Source organism: Microcebus murinus, chromosome 11, assembly GCF_040939455.1.
Source record: "Microcebus murinus isolate Inina chromosome 11, M.murinus_Inina_mat1.0, whole genome shotgun sequence".
In the NCBI taxonomy this organism is placed as follows: Eukaryota; Metazoa; Chordata; class Mammalia; order Primates; family Cheirogaleidae; genus Microcebus; species Microcebus murinus.
The window spans coordinates 12,896,338-12,922,753 of NC_134114.1; the positions used below are offsets into that span (position 1 = coordinate 12,896,338).

General features: G+C 44.4%; 1 protein-coding gene across 1 annotated transcript in view; it reads right to left on the reverse strand.

Annotated features, from left to right (window-relative positions):
* Positions 1-26,416, reverse strand: part of MYO10 (myosin X) — a 221,363-nt gene that overhangs the window by 105,898 nt on the left and 89,049 nt on the right. Inside the window, exons 3-4 of the mRNA XM_076007942.1 lie at positions 19,093-19,251; positions 214-401 (exon numbers count right to left, since the gene is read on the reverse strand). Coding sequence (XP_075864057.1) covers positions 214-401; positions 19,093-19,251 — 347 coding nt within the window. The remainder of the gene's footprint in view (positions 1-213; positions 402-19,092; positions 19,252-26,416) is intronic.

Here is a 26,416-nt window from a genome sequence, read left to right on the forward strand (position 1 = left end):
ACAACCCCCTCGGAGAAATTCAGGCAGCTATTAAAAAAAGCAAAAAGCTTTTTGTCACTAATGCTCTAAAGCAGGTTCAAGCTGGGAGTGGCGGAGGCCTGGGGGACCCCCGGTCTGCAGCAAGTCCCAACCCCCACCCGCCGCTGCATTCGGCTGTCGCCACCGTCCCAAAGCGCCCCTTGCAGCTCCGCGCCTGCAGGCGGCCGCGGTTACCTGATGAGGACGCACTGGTTGTCGTGGCGCTTCCACAGGCAGCGGTAGCACTCGTTGGCCACGGCGAAGATGTGCGGGGGCAGCTCGCCCAGGTGGCGCCGGCTGTAGCGCTCCATGGTGGCGCGCTCGTACAGCCCCGCGATGGGCTGGTAGGGGTTCACCGAGGCGATGATGGAGCCGATGTAGGTCTGCAAGCACAGGGGGACACCGGGCTGGTGACACGCGCGCCCCGGGCAGGGGCCTCGCGTCACCGAAACCCACCCACCCGAGCGTGCACGGGCGGGAAAGGGGAGGTCGTCGTCTCTTCCCCCATACGCGCTGTCCCTGCACCTCTTGGGTACGAACTCTTTGACATTCTGTAGAAATGAATGGAGCCATTTCAAAAAAGGCCCTTGGGGAGAAGTGTGTAAGAGAAGGAAGATGGCACGGCAGCCCCGGGCCCAAATCCCTGCTCCACGCTGACCACCCTAACCCTAATCCCTTCTCTAAAACAAAGGGCTGTCCGGTTCTGTCTCCTTCCTCAGCAAGGGGCTATGATGAAACAGTAGGGTTAAAAAGTGACAATAGGGCCGGGCGCTGTGGCTCACGCCTGTAATCCTAGCTCTTGGGAGGCCGAGGCGGGCGGATTGCTCAAGGTCAGGAGTTCAAAACCAGCCTGAGCAAGAGCGAGACCCCGTCTCTACTATAAATAGAAAGAAATTAATTGGCCAACTGATATATATATAAAAAATTAGCCGGGCATGGTGGCGCATGCCTGTAGTCCCAGCTACTCAGGAGGCTGAGGCAGGAGGATCGCTTGAGCCCAGGAGTTTGAGGTTGCTGTGAGCTAGGCTGACGCCACGGCACTCACTCTAGCCTGGGCAACAAAGTGAGACTCTGTCTCAAAAAAAAAAAAAAAAAAAAAAAAAAGTGACAATAGGCCGGGCATGGTGGCACACTCCTGTAATCCCAGCATTTCGGGAAGCTGGGGTGGGAGGATCGCTTGAGGCCAGGAGTTCAAAATCGGCCTGGGCAACATAGCCAGAGCCCATCTCTACAAAAAAATTGAGAGAGAGAGAGGGAGAGAGGGAGAGAGGGGGAGAGAGGGAGAGAGGGAGAGAGGGAGAGAGGGAGAGAGGGAGAGAGGGAGAGAGGGAGAGAGGGAGAGAGGGAGAGAGGGAGAGAGAGAGAGAGAGAGAGAGAGAGAGAGAGAGAGAGAGAGAGAATGAATGAATTAGCTAGGCATGGTAGTGCACTTATAGTCCCAGCCACTCTGGAGGCTGAGGCATGAGGATCATGATCCTGTGAGCTCAGGAGTTCCAGGCTACAGTGAGCTATGATGGTACCACTGTACTACAGCCTGGGTAAAAGAGTGAGGCCCTGACTTAAAAAAAAAAAAAAAGTGATAGGAGAGACAAATTAGAAGAGAGATAAGCAGGGGTGGGGGGAGGACAAAAGGAGAGGTGTGGTTTAATGGGTACAGAGCTGCTGTTTTTGGTGATGGGAAAGTTCTGCAGGTGGTTAGCAGCCATGGAGGCGCAACACTAAATGTACTTAATGTCATTGAACTGTAAGCTTAAAAATAGCCAAAATGGCAATTTTTATGTTATACAGAGTTAGCTACAGCTTTTAAGACCATTTTGAAAATGCTAAGTATTCTTTCAGTAATCTCAACAGCCCATGAAGTACCATATAATTTATCTGGAACTTAAGATGACTGACAATCTTACTGATCTGGGACAAAACCAGGCTAGCAATTAAGCAACATCTTCAGAGCAGCAAAACCAAGACAACAGAGTTACCAAAGCTTAATGCCTGGGTCCCTCTCCATATGAACATAACTATTAGCTTGTACTTCTGCAAGAAATGTTAACTCGGTCTGGATACCTGGTTTCTAGGCTCAAACACAACTAAGAAAGTAAATGAGAAGGGTAGAAGCAGAGTGCTGCAACCACCAAGCCACCTTTTATGGAGCTCGTGCACTGTGCCAAGGGTCTTGCAGGGAATGACAGGCTGATGTGTGTTCCCCAAATTTGCATGTTGATGTCCTAACCCCCAGTACCTAAGAGTATGACTATAATTTGGAGATAGGGCATTTGAAGAAGTAACTAAATTAAAATGAGGCCGTTCAGGTGGGCCCTAATCCAGTCCTTATTAGAAGAAGAAATTTGGAAACAAAAAGATACCAGTGATACACATAGGGGGAAAAGAAATCAAAAAGCAAAAGCAAGCAAATGTAGACAAAAAGGCCAAACATCCTGTGAGTATCTGTCCCATATTATAGCCATTTGTAATAATTTATACTCATAGTAACTGCCAGGAACATCAAGCAAAGTACTATATCTTCAGTATAACTTTTCAAAATGTAAATAAGTCTATACAGGTTGAGTATCCCCAATCCAAACATCCAAAATCTGAAATGCTCTAAAATCCAAAACTTTTTGAGTACCACCATGATGCTCAAAGAAAATGCTCATTGGAGTAGTTCAGATTTTCAGTATTAAGCATGCATAACCAGTAAGCATAATACAAACATCCTAAAATCCGGAGGGGGGGGGGACACACCCAAATTCAAAATGCTTCTAGTCCAAGCATTTTGTATAAGGGATACCCAAAGTGTAATATGTTTTGGAAATAATCTGAACCCAAAAAAGTTTAAATACATAAAAGATATCACCATATGACCCAGCAATTCTATTCCCAGGTATATACCAAAAAGAACTGAAAGCAGATACTCAAAACAAATTCTTGTATGCTTGTGTTCATAGCCCCACTATTCACAATAGCCAAAAGGTTGAAAGAACTCAAATGCCCATCATCAGATAAATGGATAAGATGTGACATATCCACATAGGGAAATAATATTTAAGTGCATAAAAGGAATAAAGTACTGATACATGCATGCTACAATATGGGTGAGCCTTGAAAACATACTAAGTTAAATAAGCCAGATACAAAAGTTCACATACCCAGAATATGTAAATCCATAGAAACAGAAAGACTGCAATTGCTAGGAACAGCTGGAGGAAGGAATGGAGAGTGACTGCTTAATGGAGAGAGGATTTCCATTTAAGGTGATGAAAACATTTTGGAACTAGACAGAGGTTGCTATTGTTTGAATATTTGTCCCTTCCTAAACTCATCCTTAAATTTAATTGCCATTGTAACAGTATTAAGAGATGGAGCCTTTAAGATGTGATTAGAGCCCTCATGAGTGGATTAATGCCATTATTGCAGAAATGGGTTAATTATTGCAGAGTTGGCTCCTGATAAAAAGATAAATTCAGTCCCCATTCTCTCTGTCTCAAACCCTTCCTTGCCATGTGATGCCTCTTGCCATGATGCAGCAAGAAGGCCTGACCAGATGCTAGTGCTATGCTCTTGGACTTCCCAGTCTCCAGAACCACGAGCCAAACAAACTTGTTTCTTATAATTACCACTGTGGGTATTCTGCTGTAGCAGCAGAAAATGGACTAAGACCGAGGTCCTGATTATACAACATTGTGAATGTACTAAATGCCACCGAACTGTACACTTTAAAATGGTTAATTCTATGTTAAGTGAATGCTACCCTAATTAGGAAAAAAAATGTGATACTTTCATGAGTAAATGTTCACGTCCTTAGAAACATCCATTCTCTAGAAAGACTATGTCAGAGCACTGTGGGGAAGACTTAGCCAGAAACAAAGAGGGAAGCTGCTCCTTTCCCTGCAGAAGGAAAGTGTCCTACGCTTGAGGGTACCACACACCCTCCACTGATGCCTGGACACATATATTCCAATACCTCCTTTTATGTCAACTCTTCTCAGAGGTGAGGGGGCAGGCAGGCAGTGCTTGAATACTGGCCCCTTCCTCTACTTTGTTTAAAATGTCAGGCTTGTTTTCTCTCTCTTTAATAGTTGTATACGTTATTATTGTTTTTATTGTGTTAATGTCAAAAATGTTTCTTTTTACTGTGAAATATATTATTTTTTGCCCTACTGTAGCAGAAGTCAAGACAGTCTGGACTGTCACTCTTTATACCTGGTGTCCTCAAACTATGGCCCTTGGACCACATGTGGGTCTCCGGGTGTTTTTGCCACCACTGCCTGCCATGCTTAGCAGCCGACTTGTCCCGGGCCCACAGTACACACTCTCCAACGGTCTGAGGGACAGTGAACTGACCCCTGTTTAAAAAGTTTGAGAACCCCTGGTTTATACAGACAGGTAGGGCAACAGTCAACAAAGCCAACAATCAATGTGGTGATCTGAGCTACGCACACCCCAGGCCTCATCCTAAGTAGAATGTAAGAGCCACAGTTAAAGACATTAAGTTGACTATTAAATTTACTTAATTTAATTTAGTATTAAGGATATTCACTCATCACTAACACATTTTTTTTTTTTAAAAGATACACCTATGCCTTGGAAATTTTGCATGCCCTGTTCATAACATGTTTGTATGGTTACTATAAAATTCTGAGATGAGCCCTTTTTTCTTAACATATTGATTTACCCATAAAACCGTCATTAATTCTAGACTCCTTTTTACATAAGTCCTCTTTGAAAGAATGATCACTTCGGTTAAAATCTCACAGCCATGTTACCTCCTCCTAACTGGGGAAATTCAATACCTGCAGAGTAGCCTTTTAAGACACTGCCGATAATGACAGTGTGGGTGGCACAGGTTCTGAATGTGGGGAGCAGACACAGTGGCATGAAGCTTGTCAGCGAAGGTGAAGATGCAACATCCAAATGGTTGCACACCTAATTTCATTTTTTACAGTAATTCGCATTGCACCTTGCCCAATTAAACAGTTTTGAAGCGTTTCAGAACGGCAGCTGCAGACACAGCCCAGAAACCAAAGTCCACGTGTCCTCTCCACCCCATCACGGTGCTACCAGGGCAGGGAGGAAGCCGGGCAGCTTAACAGCAGAGGCTCTGTGTGGAGGTGGCTTGCAGAATTTGTACTTGGTAGCGGCCATGCATACTAGACCCCACGAAAAACTTCACGATGCTCTTCCCTGCTGAGTCCAGTCACTGCCACACTGCACCAGTGCCACCAATCTGTTTGGCAGCAGGGGCCAGTTTCATGGAAGACAATCTTTCCAGGGAACAAGGTTGGGGATGGCTGGGGGTGCAGCTCAGGCGACGATGAGAGCCATGGGGAGCACCCACAGACGAAGTACAGAGAAATACCGATGAAACTTCGTTCTCTCCATCACCAGCCCCTCATCTCCTGCCGTGCGGCCCCGGTTCCTAAGTTTCACGGGAGAATATTTTTCCGTGGACCAGGACTGGGGACTGGGGGTTGGGGACCGAAGTACTAAGTCACTATCTTTCAGAGGAGAAGAAAACCATGCGTAGCATGAAACGGAACACTTTAACAAGCGGGCTCAAAAAGCACATAGCTTGAGGGTGAAAAGACCAAAACTATCAAAATTGGATTAGTTATAGGAAGACGCTGGTTCCGGCCAACGAGCACCACGCTCCGGCGGCCGGGCACTTTTCCTAAACAGCACTGACCTTCATGTGTGGCTCTCACTATAAGATGTTGAAGACACATTCCTCATCTGCCAGTCAGTCGAGTGAGTGGCCATGAAGAAAACACAGTCCCTTATCATTACACATTGTCAAGAAATTAAAACTTGCACATAAATATTGTCTATAACAGACTTTTAGTGCTTTATGTAAGAAAGCCTCAATTTTGCTCATTTTGATGGGAAACTTCTGAAGGGCACAGCACATGCCCTTGAGTTCTTAAACTCAGATAGGTGTGCCTGATTTAATCTTTTTTGAGGGCTGTGGACTCATCAGGCTCCCAGCCCATAAACACGACGCCACACACAGCAAAGGAGGAAGGCACTGTCTTCTAATCTATGCTAATTCCACCCCAGGTTCCTCAGCTTCTGCTGTTCTCCCATCTGCCTCACTGTGCCTCACTGCTCCTTCTCAACCTTGCCTGTATTCTCCACCATGGCAATGTTTGAAGAAGGCCCCAAATCTCCTGTGGAATAAAAGGCTGAAGGCTTTTCCTCCTACGGTCTGCTCTGTCAGGGCAATGGCTGAAGGCATTGAAAGTGTTTGCAGATGAAAGGTGGTTTTGCTGCATCATTTAATGGATGGTCCCAAGCCAGGCTTTTACTTTATTTTTCATTTTATACACCATACAATGTATCTAATGAAAAAACATTTTTTCCCAAAATGATTTGCATTTCAAGTTTTAAAACGTATCACCTTTCAAGCTAAGTAATAAAGTATGAGCACCTTAGAAGATGCCTGCCTTAAATTCATGACAATCCTTCATGTCCCATGATCTACTTTTATAGCTTTAAACCAGACCATGAGTTGAATTTCCCCAAATTCCTTAAAAACATTCAGGATACTTCTCCTTGTTGGGTAGAGAGACAGCACTTTTGTATAAAATAAACAGCTGCACCTGATTTTAAAAGATCAAGCATTTAATGCTATATGGCTATATTCCAACATGACTCTTCCAAAGAATGTAGGTGCTAATATTGTGGTCCTTCTCATTTTGTGACTGGGGCTTCCAACATAGAAAACTCATATTCTTAAAAAAAAAAAAATTCTAAACCTGTAATTTAGACCATATGTAATACTCTAAACAAAGTAAAAACTAACATACACTCATAAGATGTCCTGGATCTGTTGTTTTCAAGGTTTTCCTTAAATCCGTGTTCTCCAAGCATTTTCTTGTTCTCTTTTGCGTATTTCCACTTGAGCCAAGAATGCTTTCTCAAACTTTCTACAATGTCTAAAAAATATTCTGTATAAAATAGCCAAAAGGTGGAAGCAGCCCAAGTGCCCATTGAAAAATGAATGGATGAGGCCGGGCGTGGTGGCTCACGCCTGTAATCCTAGCACTCTGGGAGGCTGAGGTGGGAGGATGGCTCAAGGTCAGGAGTTCGAGACCAGCCCGAGCAAGAGCAAGACCCCCATCTCTACTAAAAATACAAAGAAATGAATTGGCAAACTAAAAATATGTAGAAAAAAAATTAGCCAGGCATGGTGGCACATGCCTGTAGTCCCAGCTACTCGGCAGGCTGAGGCAGGAGGATCGCTTGAGCCCAGAAGTTTGAGGTTGCCGTGAGCCAGGCTGACGCCACAGCACTCTAGCCCGGCAACAGAGTGAGACTCTGTCTCAAAAAAAAAAAATGAATGGATGAATAAAATGTGGTATACCCATACTATGGAATCATTCAGCCCTAAAGGAATTGAAATCTAGACACATGCTACAATAGGGATGAACCCTGAAGACATAACAGTAAGTGAAATAAGCCAGTTACAAAGAGACAAATATTGTCTTATTCAAGGTATCTAGGCTAGTCAAATTCATACAGACGGTAGAGTGGCACTTGCCAAGGGTTGGGGGAAGGAGAATGGGGAGATATTGTTTTTTTTTTTTTTTTTTGAGACAGAGTCTCACTTTGTTGTCCAGGCTAGAGTGAGTGCCGTGGCGTCAGCCTAGCTCACAGCAACCTCAAACTCCTGGCTCCAGTGATCCTTCTGCCTCAGCCTCCCCAGTAGCTGGGACTACAGGCATGCGCCACCATGCCCGGCTAATTTTTTTTTTATATATATATCAGTTGGCCAATTAATTTCTTTCTATTTATAGTAGAGACGGGGTCTCGCTCTTGCTCAGGCTGGTTTTGAACTCCTGACCTTGAGCAATCCGCCCGCCTCGGCCTCCCAAGAGCTAGGATTACAGGCGTGAGCCACAGCGCCCGGCCGGAGATATTGTTTAATGAGTATAGAATTTCAGTTTTGCAGAGTGAAAAGCATTCTGCAGATTGTTACACAATAATGTATATGTGCTTAACACTACTAAACTGTACAATTTAAAATAGGTAAGACCATAAATTTCATGTTACGTGTATTTTACCACAATTAAAATTTCTTTAGAAAAAGGAAAAAAATTACTATTAAGTAATACTGAGAACTTTGGTACTGGATAGAATACATTAATCTGTTTTTATAAGTGTGAAGAGAGATTTAAAAGCAAGCACAGGCTTGAAGGGTAAATAACGAGAAGCATTACGCTTCTTAACCTTAATAAAAAGTTTTAAGATACATACTTCCAAATTTTAACTCAAATTAAGAAACAAGAATGCTCTGATGACAAATTATAGACCTCTCAGTACTGGGGAGAACAAAAGGCATTGAGATTTTCAGGGAGAAAATAATCTTATTAGAGTTTAAACAATTTCTAAATGTTACATCAATGGCTAGCATTAAATTCAACAAATGAACTTCCACATACCAACAGGGACATCAACCAGACGTAATTGGAGCTAAAACTCAACAATCTGAAATCTCTTCTTTATAAAAGACAAAGACTAATGTAAAATGTGTGGCTGGTATGGAGAGAAAACCTGATTTTTTATTTTTATTTTTTAAGATTATAGGAAACTTTGCCTCCCTAAGTAATTAAAATGTCTCCCTTTAGAGTATGTACCTATTATTTACTACTGGGGGTAAGTAAGGCTCTTAAATCACGAATGCACAAAGTTTTGCTATTTCACCTTCTCACTAATGACCTAAGTCACTGCTTAAAAGTTTCTGAGCTTCAGAAAGTTCTTCCTTTTCACAGGATTTTAAATGATAATTAAGCCCACAAGCTTCCAAAACAACTTTAACTGACAGTTGGTAATCCAAGAGGATTGTTTACAGACCAGCACACCCCTCATTCGTTCCTCTTTAACCCTGTGATGGGCAGGCAGGGTCACTGCTGCTGCCTCAGCTGACAAAGGAACACAGGGACAGTAAAATGCTGTCCCTACAAGTCCCAGAGCTGGTGGGGAGCGGGAGGGCAGGAAGCTGGACTGGACAGTGAGGCGCGCCGTGAATGCACGCTGCACGCCTTCACCACCCACCCACCCACCGGCCCAGCTCTGCCAGGCTCCTCGCCAGAGGCCAGTGTCGTCCGAGTCCTGTGTGCTAATCTGGAGCCCAGCCACCCTCTCCCTCCATCCACGCTGCCCTGGTCTGCTCAGGGCCTCGCCGACCTTCCGCTGGATTTCCACAAAGCCTGTTTCCTCCACGATCTCCCTCATGGTCTAGCCACCTCAATCCAGTCACCAAAAGGGGTGACAGAACAGCGTACGTCCTAAGCAATTATTCTCATAAACAGGTTACCCAAGGGGGTGGGGGGAGCCTCAGCCCATGTTAGGATCTTTACTCACTACTGAGTTTTTGCTGTGTGTGCCCAGTGGCACTTCGGAACCTGCTGAAACAGAGGTCTAAAATAAAAACAGCAACCACAGGAATAGTTCCCAGTAGAAAGGACAAAAAATAAGGACATCTTATTCCCCCACCCCCTGCCTGCCCCCACTATCCTAAATATCCCACCTCACCCTTCACTTTGCATGCGTGACTCTGTCACTAAAATGCAGGCTGCATGTTTAGGGGGCTCGTGGAATCACAGGCAAGTTCCACACGCACCGTTCAGCAGCAGTGGCAGTTGGGGAGGGGGAGGGGCGAGCCCGGCTGTCAAGTACCAAGTGAAGGGAAGATGAAGTGTGGTGACAAATCCTAAGGGCTTGTAAGACAGCATTTGCAGTGCGCTTACATCATCTCTCACTCTATAAAAAGGTATTATTACTGCTCCACAAATGGCCATGGCGACTCCATGCAGCTCGAGACCGCCGGCACACGCGGCAACCCAGCGCGAGGCGGGGCCAGGTACCGGTTTCCTCATGTTGCATTCCAAATTCCACAAGAACAAATAGCCCGGTCATTTCAACGGCTTTTCTCAGAAATAGGAAGCGCATTCTATTTTGAAGCACATTTTCTAGTCAGAAAAGTTCCACATAACTCACCCAAGAATACCCATTTCCTTGCCCATTTTAATAATTTGGAACAGCTGTAGCACGTACTGCTTAAAAAGGTTGGGAGAAACTCATTGCACTTCTTCAATCCATAATCCACCCATTCAAGGTTTTCAAAGGGGGGATAATATCTAGTATCTAACTTAGTATCTAACTCCCTATCAACCCCACCCCCAAAAAATCAAGTATCATTTGACTTCACTATGCATATGTATGCCAAAACACCATGTTGTACACCTTAAATACCCATGATAAAAATTTTTTTTTAAATCAAGTATAACTAAGAAAACTTAAAATGACCCAGTGGCTTCTGAGACAGTCTAATTGTGACTATAAAAGGACCCATAATGCCGGTGGGACGTCACATTTCTGTCATAGGAATAGCTCACCTAGACGTGGTTTGGTCTGCAAAGTCCTCAGCCCTCAAACTATTAATAGCTCCCCTGGCACACGCTGGGCCCACGATTCTGATCAGTGGTTACAAGGCATCCTCTGTTACCCTACATGATTACTATGCCAAAGTGCCACATAAATCAGAGGTATTTATTATTGTTATTGTTAATGAAGATAAAACCACAACTGCTTTTCATCATGTGGTCCTGAAAAGCTAGACACAGATAAGTGACTTGAAATGCACTAGGGAAACTGATTATTTAAAGTCAGCGCCATGGCAGACTTTCCTAAGGGGAAACATTGTTAGGAAGTGGGAGTCACAGTATCCAGATTTATCTCCCACCCACCATTCCCCTCTTTCCTTCTCTCTCAATCATCTTAGTTAAATACAGCAATGACGGATTTCCTAAATCATTACCCTGAGTGCAACTTCGGCTTTAAGTTACAGATCCGTATAGTCGATGGTCCACTGGACATCTTCCCTTGCTTGGATGTCCCTTAGACAGCTCAAACTCAGCATGGCGAAGACTAACCTCCCCCAAACACCTGTTTCCTCTTGACAAATGGTCAACCCAAATGGGTAATCCAGTAATCCTATAGAAATTCAGCCTATTTGCCCCCCAAACCCAATAAAACACATGGATTCGACCTCTTAATGTCCCATACCCTAACTCTCCCTGGCTGGGAACCTCTCATTTCCCACATCCTGGTTTACTGGTCACCTCTCCTCCCGGACCCGATTCCTCCTGCACTCATCTACCATCATGCGGCCGAGCGAATTTCCCCAAAACTCATGTGTAAGGTTGTCCCCTACAGCTTTCACGACCCAGCTCAAGCTCACTAACTTGCACAGAGCAAGTCCTTCCTCTCTTGTTCTCGACCACCTTACCAGTGGCCGGCATGCAACCTTCGTTCCAGCGTCCACAGTGTCCTGCACTAGATATTAAATAACAATGCATCGTGTTGTTTCATGTCTTTCCACAAGACGGTCTCTGCTACCAAGAGAGACACCCTCCTTCCTGGCCAAATTCCCCCACAAAAGCTCAAAACTCATAACTGCTAGTGCCTTGGCCGGAATCATTTTCTGCCCCTCTCTTCCCTTCCTCATTCTGATGTTCATTCTTTGTGCTCCCAAGTAAGTATTTTTATCACACTCACTGTTACCCTGAGCTATTGTCAAGGGTTTACTTGCGTCTGTGTTCACCAATAAATTGTCTTTCATTTATTCAATCTTTCCACAAACTATTACTGTGAACAAGAGTAACTCTGCATCCTTGAGCCTCTCCTAGCATGAGCCCGGTACCAGGCAAGGCAGCATCGGTGTACCTTATAACAAAATTGTTTGCCATGGGCCAATTAAATGATCACAAACATTTTTAAACAATTTTTAAAAAGCCATTAGGCATTCGAGTTTGTTGAAAAGAAAACCATCACAGCAGATAAGCTGTTAGCTGAAGTCAAGCTCTTAAATTTAGAAATGTTGGCATTTCCATTTCCTTTGAGTGAATTTCTGACTAAAATTTCCTCCTTGTTGAAAGGAATCTGAGCCCAAGGAGAGACAAGAAAGAAAAAAAAAAAAAGAAAATCCACAGAAAACAAAGTTCCTAATTGCCACTCTCGTGTGCTGATGTGGAAGTCACCACCCCAGTGCATAAATGTTTGGTAAAGTTTAAAAATACGTGTAGTCAGACAGATGGTTACAATCATCCTTTGGCAACACGAGTCTTGATTTCATGTGAAAAAAGAAAAAAAATCCCAAAAAACAAGAACCCCCTGACAAACCGCACGGCGTTCAGCTGTTCCCGGTACGAGTCCCAGGCCAAGACTGCGCTAACCAACCATCCAGACTCCAGGCCATCCTCCAGCCACGAGAAGCACGCTGTTACCTGACACTAGCTTCGGAAAGGGATGGAAACGAACCAAAAAAAGTCTACTCTGGACTCAACCCAAGGAAATGAGACACAGATTTCGATTTGCATGGCCCGCACACAGCACACTCCAAGGCAGGGGTCTATGCCCAGGCTTAACCCAGCCAGCAGCCCACGATTTCCCCACAGGTGAACTCACTCCAGCCGCCTGCTCAAATCAATAAGCCTCTGGCTGGCTGGGGCCCGCTCACACGTTACGCTCGACAGAGGCGGCCTTCAAAGTTAATTTAGGAACAACATCAAACACATCTGCAGATTCGGGCTGGGATGCCACCTCACCAAAGGAGGATATTTTTGAAACACCTAAAAATACTTGAGCTGTGAAGCATCCTCTGTGCTTACAGAAGCATTTATCTTTAGACACAGCCCCAACTGCTTAAAAATGGGCTCCTTTGATTCCGATCTCTGCATTGTTTGTTCCATAAAACCAACAAACTAACCAAAGGGCTGGGTGGAACAGAGAACGGCTTCCTCTGGAGCCATGCTCGACACCATAATTGCAGGCGAGCTCTGCCGCTCCCTGCGGCTCTCCCGTGATGTGGTTTGGAGCCAGTCCTTGGAGACTGGCACAGGAGACACACGCAGCTGACCCGGAGCTCGACGATCCCCGGGATGGAGGGAATGCGCTTCTCCCTGCCACCGGGCAGGAAACAAAGCTGCCACGCCTCGGAGGTTGGCAGCGCCCGCACTCTGGACACGGAGCTTACCTTCAGCACAACAGAAACCTCATCTGCCCTTGTCCACGCTATGTTGAGATGCTGGGCACATAACAATTTGAGACGATCAAGACGCCACAGAACACAGGCACCCAAAACGCACTCGTTTGTCTCACGCCCCTTAAGAGCGACCAGGTCCGTAAGAAGCTTGTTTGCATGGCCACTGGGCTTGGCAAGGCCAGGCACGAGCAAAACTAAGCGTCTTCACCCCCCTCCCCACCTGCTCACGACCTGCTCTCTCACTCCTCCCATCTCTGCCCTGGGCTCAGACCCCCTTCTCCTCCCCACGGAATCGCTGTGACACTCTCTTGGCCTGTCTGCTCCTTCTAGTCCCATCTCCTATCACCTCCCTCTTAACTCTTCTAAAATTTTCTTCAGGAAAGTTCTCCCTTCAAAACCCTTGAATAAAGACAGTGGGATCTCTGTACTGTTAATATCAACCCCAAACTTTCCAGATTAGGTAAGGGAGAGCTTCTCCACCCAGCTACACCGACATCCTGGAATGGAGAGTTCTCTGTCGTGGGGTTGTCCCCAGGCACTGCAGGACGTCCGGCCGCGCCCCGACCTCTACTCGCTGGACGCCGTTAGCATCCCGTGACTCTGGCCATGACAACCAAAACGTCCTCAGATAATGCCAAATGCCCACAGGGGGCAGAATCATTCTGGTTGAGCACCAAAGCTTTAAGGTGTTCTAACCCCACTCTGCCCACTCATGGAAGGTTCCCCCAAAATCGTCTGATTCCATGAGCAAAGGCGACCTTCTCCTAAAGCAGTGGAGCCATCACACCAAACTCACAATCTCCATCTTCGTGGATGGGGTTCCACTGGCCTCTTCTCCTAACCAATTCTTTTTTTTTTTTTTTGAGACTGAGTCTCACTTTGTTGCCCAGTGCCCAGGCTAGAGTGAGTGCCGTGGCATCAGCCTAGCTCATAGCAACCTCAACCTCCTGGGCTCAAGTGATCCTCCTGCCTCAGCCTCCCAAGTAGCTGGGACTACAGGCATGAGCCACCATGCCTAGCTAATTTTTTCTATAAATATTAGTTGGCCAATTAATTTCTTTCTATTTATAGTAGAGACAGGGTCTCGCTCTTGTTCAGGCTGGTTTCGAACTCCCGAACTCGAGCAATCCGCCTGCCTCGGCCTCCCAGAGTGCTAGGATTACAGGCGTGAGCCACCGCGCCCGGCCTCCTAACCAATTCTTATCCCGCCTTCGTAGTGTCATCACTGTCACCCCCTCCACAGGACTTTCTGACCCACTTATAGGCTATGTCTTGGCACCACAAACACACACCTGCCCCCCTCTCCTTACGTCTTTAGGAACTTGCAGGTGTGAGCACTGGTCCTCGCCAGGTCTTATCAGGTCGCGGGAAGAAACAGAGGAGGCTGGGACCCTCGTCAGATCCTCTCCAGGGAGGGGCACAAAAGGAGAACCTACCTCCCCTCTGGCAAGGGGCTCAGGGTGGAAGCCCGGGGTTGGGGCTGGAAGCCGGAGTGCTGAGCTGGGCTCAAGTCGGGAAGTCCCCAGAGGGTGGGAAAAGTGGACAAGAGCCCGGGGCTGCAGGAAGGGACTCCCGCTGTAGGGCACAGGCAGTATGGAAAGAGTGGCGCTGCTCTAACCCTGGTTGTTGGATCCACGCTGGATCACTCGGCCCTAAGACTAAGACGCCAACATCAAAGTCTGCGTGGCATCCGTCCCCTCAAGGACAAGCCTGGGGCAGGGGTACACCCATAGCAACAGCGAAGGGCCCAGCTGCAAGGTTTCAGGGCTTCACGGGCAGGGTCACAACCACACCTGTGTCACCCTCGCACAACTTGGCACTCAGTGGGAGACTTTCTTCTATTGTTCAAGGCTATGTGCCGGGAGCTGGCCTTGGTTTTATCTCGATGCTAAGTTGAAAGCTTTGAAGGAGACATGATGTTATAAACCTGTGAATCCCCCTCAACACGCACCAAAGCCAAGCAGAAACTTTCTAAATAAGCTCTAGTTGGTATGAGATGAATAAGATGGAGAGAAAGGTAGAAAAGGTTAAAGTTTCTAGAGCAGGCATCCTCAAACTACGGCCTGCGGGCCACATACGGGCCGCCTAGCACATTTATCCAGCCCTCCGGGTGTTTTTGCCACCGCTGCCTGTCCTGCTTAGCAGCCCACTCGTCCCGGGCCCACAGTGGCACTCTCCAACCGTCTGAGGGACAGTGAACTGGCCCCCTGTTTAAAAAGTTTGAGGACCCCTGTTCTAGAGCTTCCACTTATTTTAAAACATCCTTGTCAGGTAGTGGGGTTATGGTATCTGACCTTTTAAAAAACATAAATTTAGCCGGGCGCGGTGGCTCACGCCTGTAATCCTAGCTCTCTGGGAGGCCGAGGCGGGCGGATTGCTCAAGGTCAGGAGTTCAAAACCAGCCTGAGCAAGAGCAAGACCCCGTCTCTACTATAAATAGAAAGAAACTAATTGGCCAACTGATATATATATAAAAAATCAGCCGGGCATGGTGGCGCATGCCTGTAGTCCCAGCTACTCGGGAGGCTGAGGCAGAAGGATCGCTCGAGCCCAGGAGTTTGAGGTTGCTGTGAGCTAGGCTGACGCCACGGCACTCACTCTAGCCTGGGCAACAAAGCGAGACTCTGTCTCAAAAAAAAAACAAAAAAAAACACATAAATTTAACAAACAGATTTTCAGAAAGATTACATTATTAACACAGAGCCAAAGAGGAGGTTAGGAGAGAAAAAAGGCAGATCGACTCTGATTTGTTTATTCTGAGTGCTTTTACCTTTCTATCACTTTTTATCCCATTTCAACGGAGGATGCCAAAAGCTAGGGAAAAAAAATATATTTTACTAGGTTCTAATAAAGTCCTTAGACAAAAAGACTGGCCCTGAAGGAGAAAAAGCTAATGTTCCTTCTTAGGAGAGGACAGGAGACCGCTCTACCTGGTGATGAGTCAACTCACCAGCAGCCAGCTCACGGTCCCCCTGCAGAGACACCCACACTCAGCCCAGAACCTGTGACGAGGTGCTGTTACGAGACCAAGAGATTTTACAGACACGATCAGGTTATGAACCCTAAGTTGGGGAGATTACCCAGGCCGCCCAGGGAGATTGCCCAGGTGGGCCCATTCTAATCACCTGTCCTTAAAAGCTGATAACTTTTTTTTCTTGGCTGCAGTCAGAGAGCAGGAAAGAGGAGAAGGAAGAGAGATTTGAAGCTATAAGAGGGACTAGATCCATGGTGACTAGCCCTGGAGATGAAGGAAGGGATCCATGTATCAGGGGACCAGGGAATACAGGTGGCCTCTAGATGCTGGGAATAGGCCTCAGGTGACAGTCAGCAAGAAAACAAGGACCTCAGTCCTACAACGGTGAGTAACTGAATTCATCCAACAACCAGAATGAGCCCGAAATGGATCCCACCCCCAGAGCCTCCAGAAAGGGACGCAGCCCTGCCAGCACTTTGATTTTGGCCTCCAAAGACCCCTGTCGGACTTGGGACCTACATAAGTGTAAGAGAATAAATTTGTTGTTTCAAGCTGGTATATTTATGATAATTTGTTATGCATCAATAGAAAACTAATACAACACCTCTAGTACCATGCAGTTAATTTTTGTCTTGTAAAGATACAGACAGGCATCACTCGGAGCCGGGATACGAGGTGGGGAGCTGTGGCTCCTGACAGGTGGCAGTCTTGTTTCCATGCCAGCAGTGTCTGGGAGGTACTGGCAGACGCAAATACCCCTGCAAATAGCTTCAATGGTCATAAGAAAATCGTGGTGGCTGCTCCATAGATAATAATACAATTATGTACGTCTCAAAAGGAAGGCACGTCTCAGTTCATAATTAACTGAACTGAGCTGCAAATTGGATGCACAAAATTCCTGTGGTTTTACCTTAAAAGTGAGGAAAAAGACTATCACCCCAAGACCAAGATCCTATTCATAGTATTTATTGGGCAATTTAGCTATCAGGTTTAATTTAATAACATTATCATGGAAAGAGGAAAAGCAAAAATTTTTTAAAAGGCTCTGTCTTTTAAACTCAGTGAGTAGTTGTTATCCTTCTAATTGACTTTTTCTTGATTACTGAAAATATATAATAAGAACTTGTGTCTAGCTGTGTGTGGCACTACACACTTATAGTTCCAAATACACAGGAGACTGAGGTGGGAGGATCACTTGAGTCCAGGAGTTTGAGACCAGCCTAGACAACATAGTGACACTCTCTCTCTCTCTCTCTCTCTCTCTCTCTCTCTCTCTCTCTCTCTCTCTCTCTCTCCTCAAAATGTTTTGGATCCTGCAGCATTTCAGATTTCGAACTTTTGCATTAGAGATACTCAACCTGAACTTACCTACAAGAGACAAATACCAACAAACATTTTTAAAAATCTAGCTTCACATTTTATTATCAACTACAACAGACTATCTGTTATACGAAAGGCATTTATTTTACGAACATTTATTCCATAACTACCAGGCACCTGGCATTGTCCTTGGCTCAAAGAAGACAAAGTAAGTCCTTGACAAACCTAGCAAGGAAACTGCTATGTAAACAAACAGTTACATGACACTGTCAGATTCTTAATAATAAAAACACACACACAGGGCGGTGGTAACATGGATACCTGTGTACTGGGTGTTCTATGGGAAGAAGATGGTTAGTTCACTAGTCACGTACAAGGAGATTTTTGAGATGGAAACAGAGGAATAAATAAGGCACATTCTGCCAGCACATGCAAAACACAGAATACAGAGCCACTTTTACATAAACATGTATAAACATTACCTTTTTCGAACATATGGAAAATATTTTAATCTAAAGACTTAGGGTAAGCAAACTCAGCATGTCAGAGGACTACAACACGATTGAATTTCTCTCGACAGGGCTGTTTGAAAACATTTGGCAAGCATTATCTGGCAAAAATGACATTTTCACAATGTCAAAAAAAAAAAAAAAAGGCAACTACATTCTCTTTTTTAAGCTGAGGAAAACTAAGCATCAAACCCACAAATATCTAATTTTTCTTTTTGCCTAACTCTTCTTTCCCAGTCTAAGGGGAGATAAGTTGGAGGCACCTGAACACTAAGCATGCCCTGAGTTTCAGCTCCTACTATTCAACTTTGAGGCTGATATTATTATTAATCGTAATCACAAACACATTGGCAAATCTAAATGTAACTCCTAAAGCATAAAAATTACTAAAAGATCAAGGGTTTTGAAAGTACTGTAATTTTGGATTTTTAAGAAAACTATCGGTTTGAACTTGACAAGAAAAATAAACCTATAAACAGTTGCTCCAGTTTATTATAAAGACTTGCAAAACAAGCAGATGGAAAAAGGGATAGAATGTGCAGATCAATCCATCTCGACAGGGAATGTAGTATCTGTACTTTAAAGTCAAACGGGTTATTATGGAAGTGATTTTTAAATGTGACTTTATAATATAGGTATGGTCACATTTCATAAAAGTTGAGAGAAAAATGTGCATGGCCACTTTTTATGGCTAGTTCTCCACTCACCTAGCAAACCAGGAATCCCGTGACTTAGAATGACAGGTTTCCTTGAATGCAAATATCTCCCAGGGTGGGCTCCAGAGCCAGAAAAATAAATGAAAATCCATAAAAAGAGAAAAGTCAAGAAAAATAAAAAAGCTCAAGCTCAGGTACTCATGTCTGCAAGTCAACATTTTCCCTGAAGCTCTAACTTAGGAAATCAAACAACTCCACAGGACTTCTTTGTGTCACAGAACACTTACAAACGCAATACAACAGAGTGTATTCACAAGAAGAAAGTTCCAATTACCTTTAGGTGCAGAAGAACCTTCAACAGAAAGTAAATCCCCTGTAATGAAATCTAGGCAATAAACACTAGGAAAACATGAGTTATTGAACCAAGTTCCTAATTTGGCAAAACTCTTGAACGCATAGTTTTATTTAGATTAACTTGAGGTTCTCGAAAGGCAGGAAGTACTCTCTGAATCCAAAAATATGCATTCACTCAAAACTTCAGGGATTTTTTTTAAAGGCGTTACAAAGGGAACTTACATAGATTTGATTTCTCTTGTATCTCTGGAATAAGTTATACATGATGGAGCCACCATGCAGCTCTGTCAGGGAGGCCATGTTGTCCACGCCCTCCTCGTCTGTGGCGTGCATGGCAGTCACCTTCTGGTGGGTAATCGTGCTCTGCTTGTAAGTGAATACCTGAGGGAGAGAAACGAATTCAATTTATTTAGTTGTTAGCCGTAAGTGATTCTCCTAGAAGTTTCCCAAACTTGACGATATAATCTCAGTATAATCTCAGCAAAAAGATCCTGAATTGGGCAATACAAAATATACTGCAAAGAACTTTTTCATTTTCTTTATGTCACCTATATATTTCTTTTTTTTATTTTTATTTTAGCGTATTATGGGGGTATAAGTGTTAAGGTTACATATATTGCCCGTGCCTTCCCTCTCCCCTTGAGTAAGAGCTTCAAGCGTGTCTATCCCCCAAATGTTGCACATCTTACTTGTTGTGGTTGTATATATCCATCCCTTCCTCCCTTCTCCCACCCTTCCGACATCTGATAAATGTTACTCCTATATGTCCACCACTTAGGTGTTGATCCGTTAATACCAATTTGCTGGTGAGTACATGTCGTGCTGGTTTTTCCATTCTTGAGATACTTCACTTAGTAGAATGGGTTCCAGCTGTATCCAGGAATATACAAGAGGTGCTATATCACCATTGTTTCTTAAAGCTGAGTAGTATTCCAACTGATCCACTCATGAATTGATGGGCACTTGGGTTGTTTCCACAGCTTTGCAATTGTGAATTGTGCTGCTATAAACATTCGAGTGCATGTGTCTTTTTCATAAAGTGACTTTTGATCTTTTGGGTAGATGCTCAGTAGTTCACCTATATATTTCTAAAGGAAGAAATTGTTTTGACAATAATTGTATGTTCCTAAAAGACATTAGTTCAAAGACTAAACATCATTTGAGAATCGCAGAAATTATACACTTCTAGTTCACTTCTCTGACTATTTCTTCAATTTACATAAATCATTAACAGTTAAGAAAGTGGTCAAGTTTTTAGAAAGTAATTTGGTTTCCCTACATGATGTTTCACATTGGATCATATGATAATTTCAAAGTTTCATGACAAAGTTCTACAATTTAAGGGTTAAATAATTTAAAAGCATTAAGCATTTTATTACATAAATTCATATTTATAGTAGTCCCTATATCTGCTCAAAGGCTGGAGCACATCATCACAGGAATGTTTAGAAAATATCCTTGAACAATATTCCCTCTCAACTGTGATACACAGCATTCACGTATGTGCTCTTCAAGTGAAACAAATCCTTTTTCAGATTTAAAACAAAATTGGTTTCTTTGTCTGCTCGACAACTTATCTTCCTTAAAATTCCGAACACCACCAACGAGCGCTACATACACGCTGCAGCACGCACATGCAGTGACTCCAATACTGTCGGATCGATTACTGAACTTAGCACACTCTTTTGTTGTCAGTGATTTGGGACAGGATTAACCATATCAAGTGAAGCTCCATCTGGTGACCAAGCTTTACATCAGGGGTCCTCAAACTTTTTAAACAGGGGGCCAGTTCACTGTCCCTCAGACCGTTGGAGAGTGCGCACTGTGGGCCCGGGACGAGTCTGCTGCTAAGCAGGACAAGCAGCTGTGGCAAAAACACTCTGCGGGTCGGATAAATGTCCTCGGAGGGCGGCATGTGGCCCGCGGGCCGTAGTTTGAGGACGCCTGCTTTACATACAAACTGTGCAGTGACAAAATCATTTGATTATAGAGTTCTACTCCTTATTTACTTACTTACTATTTGGTAGTTTTTCAACTAGTTGGATTATAATTATCCTTTAAGTAAAATAAAAATGCCAAGAGGTTAAAAAAAGCAAGGGTATAAATAATATGAAAAATGCTCCACCTTCACACACACACACACACACACACACACACACACACACACTTGTGTGTACATATGCGCACACAAAATAACTTTCTGGAATCATATTTGCAGCACTCTTTGATTGAGGATTCTATTTTTAAATATCGCCCAGCTGCCTACATGGCAACAAATGGTATGTTATTGCAAAGGAGAATGACACACCAAGCAATGCAAAAGTACCAATCCCAAGGTTTTCATAAGCCATGACAAATGGCATATTTTGTTCTTCTAGAGAAAAATTAAAACTTCAGCAGTGGCATTTCTGCCACATAAACCACAGGAGTTGTCAAAACCAACCCTGAGAAACTGCTCAAGGCCAGGGCAGGGACACCCGCCCATCTCTTCTGTGGAAGAGCCACTGTCCCCAGCTGCTTCCTGGGCTCAGACACCCTCCAGGAGAGGAGACAGCCCCAGTGGCCTGGCCTGCTGGCAGAGAGGCCCAGAGCCCTGCAGGGCGGGGTGGAGTGCAGGTGGGGGTACCTCACCCCTAGATTAACAAGGTGTTAAAGAAGAAGGCACAGGACATTCAAGAGTGAAGAAACACACAGACCTTTCCTTTTACTTAATAAACACAAAGAGAAAAAGTTAAACAGAAACTCAGACCGAGAGCAGAAGTAGCCTGGGGCAGCCTAGAAAGTCCCAGAAGCCAAAGAACTGAAACCCTCGGCCCTTCCCCAGCTAGCCACATTCCTGGGATGCCAATCCAGGTAGGTTTTTTTAGAAGCAATACAACTGGGCAGGGTACTTGGGACTTCATAGAAAGGGCTGATGAGAGTGGGCCAGAGGCAGGTCGTGCCTGGCCCCGCCAGCTCCTGGGCAGCTCGTGAGCGTATCCCAGGGCCCATGTGGCCTCCCTACTCCTGCACGCACCTGGAGGGTCTCGTCCTACCTGTGGCTCAAAGCTCCTGCCAACACAATTCAAGCTCACCTCCAAAATGTTCTTCCAGATAAGACAGGGCACCAAAGCTAGCACAACTATCACCTGGCTCAAGTCTTTACCAACGTGAAAACAAACAACTTCTACCAGCATCAGTCACTGAGTATACTGAGAAATCTAGAATTTGAAGACAGAAATGATTTAGAATATTTGTCTGTACTTATATTGATTCTGCTTTCTGGAAATAATCACACACATCCTATAATACTTAGACACTACTATATGGTACGTATGGGTATGACTTAATATTTATGTGATTTGTGAACATTTCATTGTCTTTTTGAATGCACTTAGAATGGCAAAACGATGCATAAACCCAAGCAGACAGCTCAGAACTGGGCACACAGTCACTGAAAAATATGGCTATAAATAGAGTTCCCCACCTTCGTACATTTGACCTCCTTTCTGTACGGCTGAAAGGTGGCAGGCCTCCCTCCCCTCCCTAGATCAAAAAGAAAAGGCTCACAAGACCAGACCCGCCAAGGACAACTGCCAGGCCCCGCTGAAAACAACAATACCTGGATGTGCACCCTGATAATAAAGTTTTCGTTTCCTGGATTCCGCAAATACCGCCAGCCCCTCCTATTTCTCAGTGACCACCAAAGTGACATCTCGGCACCCCCCCACCTTGGGACCCTTGAACCTCAACCGGCAGCACACAATAAAGCCACGTTGTTTGGCCCCACTCTCTCTCTCTGTTTCTTTCGCCGCCGGAAAACTTTACACTTTCATCCTATTTTCAGGAGCGCACTGCATACAAGATGTGGGCAAGTGCCCATTCCAGAAGTGGGAAAAATCAGGAGAACTACAACCATTCCCTCTCATGGCCTTGTGGAGACAGAATCATGATGGGAGATAACAGTTACGCCAACAAAACAGGAGACTATGAACAGAAAAAAGAAACATTATGTCAAGATGGATATAGGATTGCAGCTGCTCGAAAACAATGATTATTTCAAGGAAAACGACTGGAATAGTGGAGAAAAATGCATTTGTGAAGGAAAGGCGAGGATAACCATCCGTGCAGTGATGGCCTCTTGTTTGTAAAGATATTCGAATAGTGTCTGACACTCAGAAGGTGCTAAGTAAGCGTCTGATAAATTTAAAAATTTAGAAAATCCACACATTCAAGCAAATATTTATCATGCTAGTGTATTATGGGCATTGGGATAGAGCTTACATTCCAATTCAGGGGCAGAAAGTAAAAGGCAAATATACAAGTAAATACAAAGTATTACAGGTGGTGATGAGTGTCTATGAGAACCTATAATGAGGGTAAGGGGTGACTCAGGACTACTGGGGGAGGTGTTTTTATACCAGGTATTTGGGGACAGCCTCACTGGCAGGGTGACATCAAAGGAGAAATCGTGCAGAGGTGAGGGACAGAACCAGCCCCCTGCATTCTAGTGTCTTGGCGCATTAGTGGTCGAATGAACACCTGATTTAATTTGGGATGATTTCAAAGGATTAGTAAGACCCACAACCTTACTGAAGAATTTTTAAAGAGAGCCTCTTAAACTATCAAAAGTCATTTTCATGTGCAACAATCAACAGGGTATTTGTTGTGCAAGATTATTCCCAAAGAGCAGGGAAGAAAATTCTAAGTTTAAAGAGCAGAATTCTTTTCACGGGACTTTTCCTAGAAGAAGCAAGGGCCACAATACTAAAGTAAGATGTCTTTCTAAAAACCGAACTCGGAAAAAAAACTGGGTTACTTCAGTGGAGCACATGCCAGGCAAAAGGAGGCAAAGTTTAGAAATGAGCAAAATATGCAAGATTAATACACAGGAAATCCACTTGGAGAAGGGGGGGGGGCTCAGAACAAATAGCTCCTGTTCTAGAAATACAAACCACTGATCACAAGGTGGATGGATTAGCGTGGTCGGGGAGGGGGCAGAACAAAGGAAACCAATCAACACCAGGGAAAAACAATGGGAGAAGGCATGACCAACAGGGGGGTCCACTTGTATAGGAAAGATGAAAAGACACAGTCAATTAATTAGATTAAAGAAACAGCCAAGCCATCATCAATCCCTGGTTATTTTATTTATTTATTTTTCCGACAGGGTCTCCCTGTATCACCCAGGCTGGAGTGCAGTGGCTGCTCATAGCTCACTGCAGCCTGAACTCCTAGGTTCAAGTGATCCTCCTGCCTCAGCCTCCCAGGTAGCTGGAACCACAGGCATGCACTACTCTGCCTGGCTAATTTTTCTATTTTTTGTGGACATGGGGTTTCTCTCTTGCTCAGGCTGGTCTCGAACTCCTGGCCTCAAGTGATCCTCCTACCTTGGCCTCCCAAAGGGCTGGGATTACAGGCGTGAGCCACTGCACCTAGCCAATCCCCTTTTGTTTCTAACCTTAGGATAGTACGTATGTTGCAAGGAAACCCCCACCACGATTATGAGATAATACTGAGTGATGTATGTGAATTTCATTAAACTTAACAGAGAAATAAAAATGAAAAAAAAAAAAATCCTAAGATGACCAACAGATGGGAGACAGAGTGTTCTCAATCGAGGCACCTTCGTCTCACATTAGTCTGGAATTTCTTCTAGAGCAACACTTTTCAATTTTGCCCCTCAAGAGTCATTTGGCAATTTCTGTAAACATTTTTGGTTGTCACAACTTGGGGATGAAGAGGAGGGTGCTACTGGCATTAAGTGGGTAGAGGCCAGGAATGCTGCTAAATAAACATCAACGTACTACCCAGCCCGAAATGTCAACGGTGCCAAGGTTGAGATATCTTGTTGAGAAATGCCCTGACATGCCAAAGAGCAAGATGTCTATGTAGATATTAGAAAAAATGATAATAATAAGCCAGTGCCTATAAGCAAAGCTTTATATAAAACATAAAAGCATGTCTTTTAAAAACAATCAAAGACATAAAAACACTGACTAGAGGAAAATAAAAATCACCATGACAATATTATGCAGCTTTTGATTCTTATTTGATCCAAGTTAAGAAGGGTGGTGACGATGGTGATGATTTCTAGGCAACCAGGTAAGCTTACACTTTTGTTAGTATTTTCTGTTATAATTACACTGCATCATGCTCAGGCAATATGGTCCCTACTATTTCTGCTTCTGAGAATACCCATTTGCTCCTTCCTGGCTCAGGCCCTTGCACCCTTTTCTGGGCCACTGTGATCCTGCTACTCTTCAAAGTCTCAGCCCAAATGTTGTCCTCTCAGAAGACATGAGTGGTCTTGCCCAGGACTCCCTGCCACTCTCCTCCTTATTAATGACAGTTTGTAATCACTTATCCATTATCTTGTTTTAAAACCATTGCATCCCCCCCTCTGGAACCTCAGGCTAAGCATCTTTCAAACTCACACCCCAGAGTGAGAAGTATGTGTTTCGCTTTGAAATACTATCGTTTCATAAAAGTTTCCTACCACTTTCACAATGGCCAAGGCATCCCCCTGTTTCCCATTCTATTTCATGTCTGTTAAATGCTGGCTGTGACCCTCTCAACTGATGTCACACCTCCCTACTCCACGGGCAGGAACCACATGCCCACCTTGTCCTCCGGTGCCCAGCCCTGGCCCCTGTACAGACTAAACACATGCTGAAGAAATGGTTAGCAGATTACATGGATAGGCAGAGGGGAGTGAGAACCAAACATGGCCTTAGGATCTTATCTAGCTGGGCTCATTTCTTCTAGATCTATGCTGTCTGTAACTCAGGGACAATGAACAAGACACTTAACTTCCCTGGCCTGCAATTTTCCCCATCTGTAAAATGAGGATAATGATCACAGATAATTCAGAATTATTATGAAAACAAAGAAAATAACATAGGCAAAAGTTAGCCCCAAGAATCTGATGATTAAAATCTGTACCCCCATAATATGCCAAAAAAAAAAAAAAGAATCTGATGAGAGTGCCATAAAAGGTAGCTATTCTTATCAGGGGGGCATACTGCAAGGAACAGCACAGAACATTCTACAAGGAAATAATCAAGAATCTTCAGGAGGGAGGAGCCCAGGCTCTCTAGATAAGAGAACACTCCACATCTGCTGTGCAAGAGGAGGAAATGAGCAAAGGGAAGGGTGTGTATTCAGGTCTACAATTTTTTATGACGATCTTGCCCTTCTAGTCGATGAAAGACTAATTGATGTTACCCTTTCTTCCCCTATTTTAATCCCTTTTGCACAAACTTGGCTGGCCTAAGTTTATATTTTCTCTGGAATTCTACATTCTTTCTTTCATTTATAGGCTTGTTCCTTTATGAATTAAAGTAACAATCAATGACAAAGGTTGTTAAGACATTTGCCTCCTGACACGTGGCTGAAATGAGCAATCGTGGAAACAGAAATGAGCTTCCTTATGTTAAGCTTCACTGACCCTAGGCTCTCCGTGGCTCCTGCTGCACCCTCAAGCTCCGCCATAACTCTGCACTAAGTAATGCACACGTTTATTATGAACTCGGTTTCTTTGCAACTGAGAAGAGTCCAAGAAGAC